The sequence below is a fragment of the Microcebus murinus genome, chromosome 24, assembly GCF_040939455.1.
Source record: "Microcebus murinus isolate Inina chromosome 24, M.murinus_Inina_mat1.0, whole genome shotgun sequence".
In the NCBI taxonomy this organism is placed as follows: Eukaryota; Metazoa; Chordata; class Mammalia; order Primates; family Cheirogaleidae; genus Microcebus; species Microcebus murinus.
This window is the reverse complement of record NC_134127.1, coordinates 16,280,871-16,293,742: the sequence shown is the minus strand read 5'-3', so window position 1 is coordinate 16,293,742 and position 12,872 is coordinate 16,280,871. Positions and strand designations below refer to the sequence as shown.

At 32.0% G+C, this 12,872-nt stretch overlaps 1 protein-coding gene across 25 annotated transcripts in view; it reads right to left on the bottom strand.

Moving 5' to 3' along the window:
* Window positions 1-12,872, bottom strand: part of PCM1 (pericentriolar material 1) — an 87,777-nt gene that overhangs the window by 73,311 nt on the left and 1,594 nt on the right. For 13 of the 25 annotated variants that reach the window (XM_075997340.1, XM_012785022.3, XM_075997343.1 and 10 more), the window contains 6 exons: window positions 12,547-12,616; window positions 4,618-4,735; window positions 2,897-3,142; window positions 1,259-1,528; window positions 307-477; window positions 6-122 (listed from right to left, as the gene is read on the bottom strand). In XM_075997340.1, the coding sequence (XP_075853455.1) occupies window positions 6-122; window positions 307-477; window positions 1,259-1,528; window positions 2,897-3,142; window positions 4,618-4,713 (900 nt within the window). In that variant the 5' untranslated portion in view covers window positions 4,714-4,735; window positions 12,547-12,616. The remainder of the gene's footprint in view (window positions 1-5; window positions 123-306; window positions 478-1,258; window positions 1,529-2,896; window positions 3,143-4,617; window positions 4,736-12,546; window positions 12,617-12,872) is intronic. The other 12 variants (XM_012785025.3, XM_012785026.3, XM_075997348.1 and 9 more) reach the window with 3 other exon arrangements.

Genomic DNA, 12,872 nt, shown 5'->3' with positions numbered 1-12,872 from the left:
CTTACCGTGGTATCTGAAGCCTCAGACTGCACATCTATGTTTAGCGATGTGCTCTCAGCTACAGAACCAGATCCCACAGCTGAATCTATAGTCCGAACATCCTCCTCCTCATTTTCTCTAGCCTGAAATATTTTAGTGGTATAAATCATACAACTATTAAAAAGGGCAATAAAATGTTATAATGGATGGCATGATTTTTTGAAAATATGTTAACTCCTCTGGGATGGCATCAGAAGTCATCAGTATATATACACACATATACCACAAAAATAACTCAATACATTATTTAAAAAGTCTAAAACTTACTAAAATTTTTTGGAGAAATTTCATATATGACTTTTCTTGTTCTTTAAGGTGATCTATTAGATGAGTAAGGCGCTCAACGTTAGCAGATCTTTCATTTTTCTCCACAAGATCTTCTCGCATGGAACTAGCTTTAGTAATATAATCACGAATTTGAACAAGCCTGCTTACAATCTGCAGGGGAAATATTAAAAAGAAAAATAAGCATGAAAATACACAACATATAAAACTGAGTATAATTAGTTCAACACCAACAGTTCTATAAATTTTTATTTCAAAGATAATAACCTATCAGGAAAAAAGTGCCCTGAAGAAAAAAAAAAAAAAAAAAAAAAAAAAAAAAAAAAAAAAAAAAGATAATAACCAAAAATATTTCTAGGTTTATTGTGTGAATTTATACATGTAAAAAATCTGAATCAAACTTAGATTTTAAACAAAACATAAATGATAACACTGAAAACTTCAATCACTGTCAATTTAAAAATAAATTTCAAAATTATTTTAATCTATATTAGCTGTACAAACTGCACACCAAACTATTCTTCCTATAAATTTTCCTTCTAATGTTTATATATTTCTTTATTAATAAATTATTTACTTATATATACTTTTGAAAGTACTTTTCAAAAGAATTATATTGCCATTTTAAAAAATTCTTACAAAAAAATCCATTAATCACTTTGCTCCCAATCCCCTTTATACAAATTGGGAATACAGTTTTTGGCAAATAAAAAGAAGCCTTAATTGGCCTGAATATACCATGTCTACAATCATTTGGGATTAAAAAAAAATTACTCCATTTTAAATAAATCTGGTAGATTAAAGAGCGGAGTAAGGGAAATACTTTAATTCGATCTAACTAAAATTCCTATATGTATAACCTAATTTTTAAAATCATAATGTTTGTACTTTGAGGTTTGTGAAAACAATGAGTGAAAGAAACAAATTTTATCACCTGACTGCTCTCCATTGCAGGTTCTCCTCTCCCATCCTCTTCAGACACTTGACAGTTTTGCAAAAGGTCATTACTTAGAGCAGAAGCAAACAACTCTTTACATTGTGCTGATCCAACCGCTTCTCTCTTTTGAGGGCTAACAGCTGCATCTTTGCTCTTGTTAGTATTAATCTGCATAGGCAAAAAGTTGAAGGGCTTTCTGTTTTCACTAAGCTGACGTTTGTTGTTAGCAGCTGTTGCTCTACCTTGAGAATCACTTCCAATGCTTCTCTATATATGAAAAAGAAATCGAATCACACAAACATTAATCTTACAACATAGTTTTTAAAAAAGTCCAATGTTCTTAGTTTCACTATCAGATATTGATTTAGGAGGTACATAAAAACAGCTTTGTAGTAACATGTGAAAGAGCTTCAGATCTACAAAGTTGTGTTATTAAGATATCAAAATTTGATTAGCATCTCCTGTTCCTCATTTTGTTGACACAATTCAACTGATAAATATGAACAAGATTAGTCTAAACAAAGTACAGACTGAGTATATCTCTTCAGAAATGCCTGGGACCAGAAGTGTTATAGATTTCAAATTTTTTCAGATTTTGGAATATTAGCAAATCCACAATGAGATATCTAGGGATGGAATCCAAGTCTAAACATGAAGTTCATTTGTTTCATCTATGCCTTATATACATAGCCTGAGGATAATTTTATACAATATTTTAAATAATTTTGTGCATGAATCAAAAATGACATTTTTACTACAACCCATCACATAAGGTCAGGTATCCACTTGTGGCATCATGTTGGCACTCCAAAAATGTTGGACTTTGAAGCATTTCAGATTTCTGATTTTCAAATTAGGGATACTCCACCTATACTTGGACTATGGACCACTTTTATCACTCATATTGCTATTTATTACTTGCTAAGAGAATTTTTATAGACTTTGGACCCAATGAATCAATTAACATGAACATTAGCATAAAGATTTGTCTATGGGAACACACTCTCTGAAAAAGTATTCAGCTCAGTGCCTGTCATACAATTAAAGTGCTCAATAATCAGTAAATAGATGTAAATGATACATGATTATCACCATTATGATATCAGACTTGAATCTACCTTTCTACATATTTGGAAAACTCTGTATCTCTGCAAAGTACAGATGTGATAGTAAAATATTTGTCAAGAGTTCATTATCAATTTTACTTGCTTTTAGATTTAAATGTCATTTCAGTGATTATAAATACAAAATATTTTATTATAGATTTGAGGTAATCCAGCACCATCCCACACTTAACCAATGGTAAATATAATAAACTGGATCTTTCCATTTACTTAATAGCAACTTGATTGAGCTACTAAAATGTAAAATTTAGTTTCATAATGAAATCACTTAAGTTGGTCATATAACATAGTAATAAAATCCAGAAATATTTTTCTTTAGCAAGTTTAGAAACAGGATTTCATTTCCTTCTAAATGACAAGGCATAGTATCATCATCACTGATTAAATTCTTTCCATATGCACAGAAACTAAAGAAAATAAACAGCTCAATTTTTATTCCTAAAACAAATTATTTAATCCATTTCAAGCATTTCTCATAGTCATAACTTGATTTTTAAAATAATTCACAAACCTGATCTAAATCACTGAAGTTTATCCGCTGTTTAAGTTTCTCTAATTCTGCCTGCTCTGGGACAGACATCTGAGTCATATATCTACTGTGTGGAAATGTATGTGGAGTCTTTGTTCTTCGCCTTCCAACTCCCGGTGATGACTCCGGAGAAATATCATTAGTTACCCTTTTATCACTTTCTACACCAAACTTTTTCTTATTCTTTTCTGATGATCTATTTGCTTTCTTCTGCTGGCCACTCCAATCCTTTAAAAAAGTAAAACGCACAAGTTAATCTGGTCTGTATCAAACCAGGAAAATAATTTGGTATGCTTAAAAAAATTTTGGTCCGTCTTATAATTAAAAATGACAAAACATTTTTCATATCAGAAATGCTTAGAAACAATTATTTACTTCTATTAACCCATTTTTCCCTCATTACATTTATCCTAATTTTATAGCCTATCCTTTAGAAATAGATTACTTTCCTATCACAGATCATAAATGAATGCAAATCCCCAAATCCCAATGCTAGAGTCAATTTGGATATTTTCAAAAGCGTATTTAAAAATTATTCTTTCCTCTTTATAAATTGAATAGTGAAATAAATTATACATATCTTTACTGGCCAACCCTTAGATTTAACTCAGTATGTATAGTAAAAAGAATACAGATGTGGAATCAACCTGAGTTTTAAAGTGATTACGGTTTATTAAAGAAACACTCCATTGTGTGACCCTAGAAAATTTACTTAACTTCCCACAGTCTCAATTTCCTGATCTCTAAAATAGTGTCACCTTTAAAATGGGATTAAAACATACATAAAACATCTAGCCTAGCATTTAGTGCCTAGCATTTAGTAAGCATTAAATATAGCTATTATTATTTTATAGACAAAAATGTACATAATATCTAATCTAATATGGAATGACAAAGAGTACTTATTGTTTTAACTTGAAAACATTTTTATTGACTTAGTTATAGCCACATAATCTAATTCAGTCAATGAAAAGGCCTATAATTCCCACCTTATCTATACTAGAAGAATCTTTTAGTTACTACAATAGTAAAGCCACTTGGGATATTTTCCTCATTTATAACAAAAATCCCTTCTCTAACAAACTGTCTCTCCACCCAATCCATGAGTGGGTGGCTCCTACCAACCTTTCATACTATTTAATCCACCCCATCCTGGCCATAGATTATTGGAAAAAGAAATGCATATATATAATCCAAATTGGGATAATCATACTTTAAAATTTAAAATTGGAATTAGGAGATAACCAGTCAGTATATAATAGCAGCCATAGCTGAAAACTTGAGAATGATGGTATGGCCATGTGGACCAGAAGAGGAGAAAAAGCTGGTCTGTGAAGAAAAAGTTGTGTTAGGCAGAGGCACTCAGAAGCAGAGTTAGGATAGTGAAAAAGTAATTCTTGACAACTCTCTAGTTCCTTTTTCCAGTCCCTTCCTAAAACCCAGCTGTATTCCTTTAATATGGTTTCCATAAAACACCTTTATACTCTTATAATAAATCTACTTTTTTGGTTTAAGCTAACTCAAGTTGATTTCTGTACCCTGCAACCAAAGTGTCTTCATCTAATAATAAATAGCCCAGTGTCCCTTAATATTTTGGCCAGCAAGTGTTTACAAAGAGTTTCAGTGAGTTAGATTTGGTCAGGGGAAAGTTGCATTTCAATACTAGTAGTCAGCAATATATCATTGATAGTAAAATATCATACCATATTGTTGAGTCGGTCATCAACACTTTCATTGCTCCAGTTTGGTAAATCTTGATCATTCATGCCATCTTCAAAAGGACCTCCTCCCGTGGCCATACCGGCTGTAACGATTAATTCTCTGTGAAACAAGTAAAAACTGCTTTTTAACACATAAAAACAAACTTCAATTTTTAAATCATTCCATGAAGTTTAGCAATATAAAGGAATCTCTAAAATACTGATTTAATAACTACAAAGAGGCACGATAAACTACACATCACAAACAAATTGATTAATTGCTATAGATATACTATGATTAACATGAGGTAAGTAGCTAGACTGATGGAAAAGGGAAGGAAAATCTCTGAATATCCACTATATACGTTGGCCTGTATGCTATAAGATTTATCCATAGCTTATAAAAACCAACAGAAAAAAAGAAAAGAAAAATGTATAGTAAAAAAAAAAAGATTTATCCAATTTATCCAACACATTCCTAAAAGGTAGAACAATGAGGTTAAGAAGGAAATTATATACAGCTAGAACCAGAATTTCCATTAGGAAAGAAATAAAGTATCTCTGTTCTAAGAATGACCTTGGTATAAAGGTCATACCCTAAGGACATGGGCAATAGTTTGGTGCCAAAGAGTCAAAAACAGCAGACCTACTCTGCATGAAACAAAGAGAATATTTTGGTTTTAATAGGAAGGAAGGTACACCAGAATGGTAAACAAGATGATGAGAAGGTGGGGAGAGAGAAGCAGGACTGGGTGGGGTAAATGGCCAATATAATCTAAGAGTGCAGTGGCTAAAAGACATTTTAAGAATAGTGATGCTTATTGCCTTACTTTAATTTACATTACTGCTACCTCATAGCTGTCCCTAAATCTTGATAAAGACTACGAAGCTCAAATCTTCCCCACAAAAAATAAGTGGGATGTTCATGCATGTGAAAATCAAGAAAGGGGCTGAATTTCATACCTGGGTCAAAGAGATGAAAAACAGGCAGCAATGGTGGAAGCAGAAGTTCAGTGCAGAGATGGTCATGAGAAAATAAGATTTCTACATAATTTTATGGAAAACTTTCAATTTCCACTAGCTGTGGATGTGTACAGGTTGAATGGGTGTAGGTGAAGGAGGAAAGGTTGAGATAATTTTATCTAAAATTCAAAAGGCAGGGAAAGCCAAGAAACTACAAACAAAAATGCTAACATTCAAAAGAGATATTTTTGCCAAGGTCATTCGGCTAAAAATGGCAAAAAGAAATACAAAGTGTTGCTCTGATTCTAAGATACTAACTCATCTCATTCACTACAGAATTCCACTGGGATTCTTCTTGGAACTTGACAAAATGATTCTAAAATTCACCTGGAAGAATAAATAAGTCAGAAAAAAATTTTAACATCTTAAAAATAAAAACTAAGAGTAGCAATAGAGGTCAGGAGGGTAGAAGAACTAAACCAGTTTCAACCACGCTTTTCGAATGGTTAAATTAGTACCAGGCCAAGAACAAAAATTCTCCATATACCCAACAGAAATTTTTAAAAGTTAATCACAGCTAACATTTATGTTGTTTACTATTAGATATATGCTAATCACTACATTAAATATGTTATGTCCACTATATCATTTAATTCTCACAACAATTCCATGATGTGGGAGTATTGAATGGATAGGACGATTTACTAACAATTTTGAAAAAGATTTTTATTTAGAGTTTTAACAGTTTTTCCTTAACTATTAACAGTATTCTTCATTTCAATCACAGAACACAGAAAAATGAGTCATTATTTTCTCAATTCTCCCAGGGATGGTATATCCAGTACTGCCTCAGACACACAGATGTTAATTCACATTAAACAATAGATGCCTTAGAGCACTAAAACTTAATTCTCTCCCAATTGTGAAAGGCTGCCTTATAACACCAAAATAGTAAGCAAATTAAAAATAAATATGATTTTAAAAAATCAAATAAATAAACTTTAAAAAAAGACAAACAAGAAAATAGAATGGACTTACTTAAGAATGACTTTAGTAAGAATAGAGATCTTATGATCTTACTAAATTTAGAACATAAAGAAAGAAAAAGTTCAACAGATTTTGTTCACATAAAAGTAAATAAATAAATGACAAACTGGGGGAAAAATCTGAAAGAAATACAAAGTACACAGTCAATACCTTTATCATATGAAGAACTTGTCTAAAAAAACAAGTAAAATAAGCTCAAACAGGTAATTTACAAAAAAAACCCTACTAAATATAAAATAGTAAGAATATATAAAGTATAGCTACAATAAATACTCTCTTAAATACTCCTTTAAAATAAGGGAATACTAAATTTGCTAAATTTCATATAAATTGCATATTACCTAATCCTGATGACAGTAAAGTGAAACTAGAGCTTTTAGATAGTATAGTGAACTATAGTAAACTAGTAAGTATAACCTTTCTGGAAAGCATTTTGGCAATACTACATCAAGAACTAAAACTGAGTTCTTGACTAATTCCCTGTGTCCATATCTAATCTAAGAAAAAAGCTTTAAATATGGGGAAGGAAAACTATAATGAAATTGTTTATTATTCAATTGTGATAAATTGAAAAATAACTAAATGTCAAATGACAAGATGAATGCTATTAGGCAAATTGTCCTACACACACGGGGCACAATACTAAGTATCCTTCAAAACATTTAATTATGAAGGCTGGACCATACTGCCTGTCCTGATAATGTGGGAAAAGTCACAAAAGAGAAAAAAAAGCAATATGGAAATTGTATAGTTTTTTAAAGAAAATATATCAAAATACTTTCATGAAAGCAATTATTAGGGTAGGAATGTGATGAGTCTTCCTTTTTTCTGTGTCTTATGTTTTCAGCAATAGTTTACCTTATTTTTTATTCTAGAAATAATTTTAAAACTTTTTAAAAAATTAATGCCCTTAGAGAGGTATGTTCAGTGAACTGAAACAATTCATTAAAATGAAACACTTCACAACTACTGCTCTCTAGATGTACTGACATAAATAGTAAAGAAGTAAAAAAATAAACATGCAATAGCGTGATACCATATTTAAAAGTACTCAAATTGTTTTAAAATGTAAATTAGGAGGGAAGATTGATATGTAAATTATTCTTACATATTTTTATTTTTAAATAGAACACATTATACTTCTATCAATAGAATTATAAAGTAAGCTTACTTTAAGATAAATTCATTAAGAATATATTTGGAGAAATAATATAGAAATTATATTTCTATATTATGAAAAATTTCCCCTATAATGCAGCTTATTTTAAAGATCTATTTATAGTCCAATGACTTTGAACACTATTAAAATAAGTTTCTAAAACAACTGAAAAACTGTACACTATAATTAGTTTGGAAAAAAACAGACCAAATATATTTTTAAATTTTTTAAAAAGACCATTTACTAAATAAAATATTATCTACTAAGTAAAATAAACAATTTTGTCCACTGTTACACTATGATTGCCATAGGGAATAGAATATTTAATAACTTAAAAATGATACCAAATGCATTTAAAAGGCACACTATTACAGAAGTAAAATTAGTATGAAGCTAGCTAAGAAAATGGTTCATGTGAATCAAATCTTAATACATCAACATTCGTAAGATTTCTCAAAGACAATTTCTTAATACATCAACATTCATAAGATTTCTCAAAGACAATTTCTCAAAGTACCTCTCCCGGTAAGAGTCAGAAAATAATGGCAAGTCATATCTCTCTTCTTCATGCCAACCTCTCTAACCATCTCAAAGTCACCATTAAAAATACAGGGTCTCTGCCTTCTAAATTTTATTCTGTAGGCATGTTAATAAAATAATATTTAAAAGTACAGAAAGACTTCCAATAATCAAAAGACTACGGATATAGAGAAGATCAATTCAAGTAAGATTTCTGTAGCAGAATCAACAGAACTTGGTGATTATAGCAGTATTCCCTTATCCTAGGCTTCACTTTCCCAGATTTCAGTTATCTTTGATCAATCACAATCACAAAATAAATGAGTACAGTACAATATGAATCTTTGAGACAGAGAGAAACCACGTTCATTTAACTTTTATTACAATATGTTGTTCTAATTTTTCTATTTTATTATTAGTTATTGTTGCTTATCTCTTCTGGGCCTAATTTATAAATTAAACTTTATCACATGTATACACATAAGGAAAAAACATACATACAGAGTTCAGTACTATCTGTGGTTTCAGGCATCCACTGGGGGGGGGTGTCTTTGGAAGGTATCTCCCGTGGAAACAGGGAGATTACTGTATTAGTATGTGGGAGATGAGGAACTAAGGAGTTAAAGGATGAACCTGAGGTTTCTAGCAACTGGGTATGTGATAACATAGGCAAAGTGATTAGAAAAGGAACAAGTTTTAGTTGCTGAGAGAAGAGGATGATGAGTTCAGTTTTAGAAACGTTGGGTTTGAGGGGCATATGGTATATACCCAATTACATTTTTCTAGTGGACAAATACTGATCTCTCTCTCAAGAGAAATCTGGGCTGGAGAGAGACTTGCAATTCATCCACTCACAAAAATACTTCAGTAGGACAGAAGGCTCAGGGAGAAGACAAAAAGAGAAGATTAGATCCTAAAAGACACTGTATTAAATAGAAAGGCACAGGAATAGGACACTGAGAAGGTAACACAAAGGGGGAAACCAGGAGAGTGTGCTAAGAGAGGAAAAGTGTATTGAGGAGAGTGGGATAAGAAACCAAATGTTACCTTGTCAAATAAGAGAAGTTATGAGAGATGTCCACTTGGATTTAGCAACAAGGTTACTGTTGACCTTGTAAGAAATTTCAGTAGAGGTGGTGAGGGTCCGTACCAAAAATGGAATGCATTATTGAGAGGAAGGGGAAAAAATAAAGGAACTCATCAGGTAATATTTTAAGGAATCACCCTACGAAGGGAAGCAAGCAGAGATGACCAAGAAGAAAGTTTTATTAGAATGGAAGTATCTTGAGCATGTTCGAAATTTGTTGGGAAAGAGGGAGATAATAAAAATGCAGAAGAGGAAGGAGATAAGCAAATCGCATGTGGTGTCTAAGAAAATGGAAGCCACTGGGATCCAGGGCAAAAGAAAAATGATTAGCTTTAGATAGGAAGTGGAACACCTTTTTCATTGAAACAAAAGGAAAGAAAAAAGGATGGAATGAATAGGTTGGAGGCTGGTTTGGAGATCTGGTAGCAGGAAGATGAGGAAGTTCTTAAGTGATACGAACTAGGAAGGACTGCACATTAAATATAAGAGGGTGCTATGGCAGTGTCTGAGAGATCTGAGAAGAGCAGGGAATAGAGAATGACTGTGGGCAGCACTAAGGACTCAGGTGAAACCAGAGACTATTCACTGATATCACTAACATGCATTGCAAATATTTTTTCCAGCAGGGCTCATAAGCCTCAGTATAAACACTCCACTGAATCTACCCAACGTTGGGATTCTGCCAGGCAGGTTTAATAGAAAGACAGTAGGACAAGAAAGTTGAAGCTATTAGAAAATGATGCAGGTGATGAATGATACAGTATGAGTAGCTGAATGGGGATAAAAATAAAATTCTTCTACTTTTAAACAAGCACTTCCTTTCATACTTTGTCCTACTAAATGAAGTTGAAACTATTATTTATAAGTCTCATTTAGCTACTTTTGACAGCCTTACTTGGCTTCTTTACCACATCTACAAAGATATAAATTGAAAATTCACTATGGCAATTTTAAGCTATTTTCAGTGATTGATCTTTTTGAAGAAAACCTTGTTATAGGATTCTTACTATAAAGAAGTATTACATCTGTCTAAGTAGAATATCACCGTATTAATTACCATGATATGCCTATGACTAAAGTATACCTTTGAAATAGGAATACAAGGTGAAGAAATTAAAAGAAATCAAGGAATCAAAAAATCTTTAAACTTTAGATATTATTTCTCGAATGGCATTAAATTACTCAACTACCTCTAGAAATATCTACTCCAGTCTTGCATTTTTCTTGATTTTCTAGCACATGGTTTCGTTCTCCCCTTCATTCCCTGTTTTCATGACCTGAACATTTGCAATGATTTTTCTGAGACTATGTCCTCAATTTCAATGTCCATCTCATCTTCTCTAACATTTTTTTTTTCACTCTGAACTGGTAATTTGTTCAAGATCTTAAAATTCTAAAATTCCTTTTCTGATAATAAGTTCCTGCATTCTACTTTTCTCATTTCCTCATTCCTGTTGAACCTACTGTTGGCCCTACCGCATACCAGTCCCTTGATCAGTTCTCTCTGCCTGAATGCATTACTCTCTTGCATTTTTATTGAAACCCAAACCCAAGTCAGTCATTCTTGACTTCCCCGTCCATTCACCCATTCTGTCAACTAAATTCTGGATAAATCCCACTACCTGCTTTTTCTGCTTCTACTCTCAAACTATTGAAACAGTAGGGAAATAGTCATAAAATGTCATGAACCGTGTCCACTAATAAGGTATAATATACTACACACACACAAATACTTTCAAAATCTAAGTTTACTCCATGAGGTAAGGCATCTTGTCTGTTTTGCTCATTGCCATATCTCTAACACTTTACAGTCATTACATAACACATTGTAGACACTCAATTAAGTTTGTTAAAATGAGTGTATTGCTAACGTATCTCTTGTTGGCTTTTTACTGAATTCCCCGGCATAATTATCCCACAGCCTTTCTAGTTCTTTTGTAAGTCTCAAATCCACCTTGCCTCCTTCAGGAACAAATGACCAAACCCCTATTGCAAAAACCTGGCCTTCCAATGTGAGCTAACACGATTATTGTATTTTTTATTCCTCTTACTCATCTTCTCTAACATGCCAAAAGGAAAACTATAACTGATTTTACAATTCTATTTTACAATGCCTATTATACAGCAATCACTCTAGTGTTAAAAACTCTAATACACACACTAACATTTGAGCTTTCCCCTGAGTTTAATATTTCTTGTCCTATTTTGTTACAGTGTTCCAGTTTAAAAAACAAAAACCACTAAAACACTGAGAATTATAATTAAGATATAAATCAACTACTGATTTTTATTTTCTCATGATAGTCTCATTTCAGGTCCTCTTAGGGGTGCTAAAACTCTGCTTTTGTAGAAAGCATGATATATATTAAACAAATTTTGAAAATGGACTTTCTCAAAATTTTAACAGTAAATTGAATTCAGATTTTTTGAGGTTTTTAAAAGAACACTTATTCCTAAATGATTATAAAATTTCTTCTAATTCTCACCCTTTATTTATTTATTTATTTTCCAGAGACAATGTCTCACTCTGTTGCCCAGGCTGGACTGCAGGGTGTGATCATAGCTTGCTGCAGCCTCAATCTCCTGGACTCATGGGATTCTCCCACCTCAGCCTCCCAATTAGCTGGAAGAATACCTTTATATAATCAGCATTTGACAATGCACTATGTACAAAAACTAATGTTTAAAGTAATTTTAGACAACTAAAAGAACTTCAGTTAAGGTATAATAAGTTCAAGAAGTAGAGGAGTTTATGAATAAAAAATAAACAGCCAATAATAAAAATTGTAGAAGATGATAACTTTAGATTAAAAGGGTTAGGAAAGAGAGGCTATTCAAAGAGTTGTTATATGACAAATTCAATCTCAACTGGGCTGAAGAAATTCTGTGAAGACAAATTTCAAGAAGTACTGCATAAACCATTCTAGTATTTAATAATTAGGAATGGCATGGCTCTTTTCTGAGAAAGGGATGAAGGCAGACGGAAGTGGCACACCAAAAAGCAGGCAAACAGGGTAGCAAACCCAGAATGTTTACTAAATAGTGAGGGTCCTCAATCATGCACTGTTAATTTGATATTAACAGCAGTCTCCATCATAATCTCTTTCAATTATAATACAAAGGACAATTATATATATAAAAAATGATGTCAAATTACCTGTTTGGAAACTAGTTTTTGCAGCTCAGAAACGGCTCCTTTCCTGCTCCAACGTCAAAGCTGTTGCCTGCTTAGGATTTTTTTTAAAAAATCACTTTAGTAAATTCTTTACTTGCACCATGAAGTATAACAAATACATTATTTATGGTCTAAAATGTTTAGAAAATCAACAGAAGAGGAAAAATACATTTTATCAATATTTTAAACTCAAGTTACCTCAATCTTCTTAGAAAATGTGATATACATATATGTTTAAATCCCCCAAACTTCTAAAATCCTACCAAACAGCAAAGTATTATCGCTAACATCTACTTTGGAATAGTATA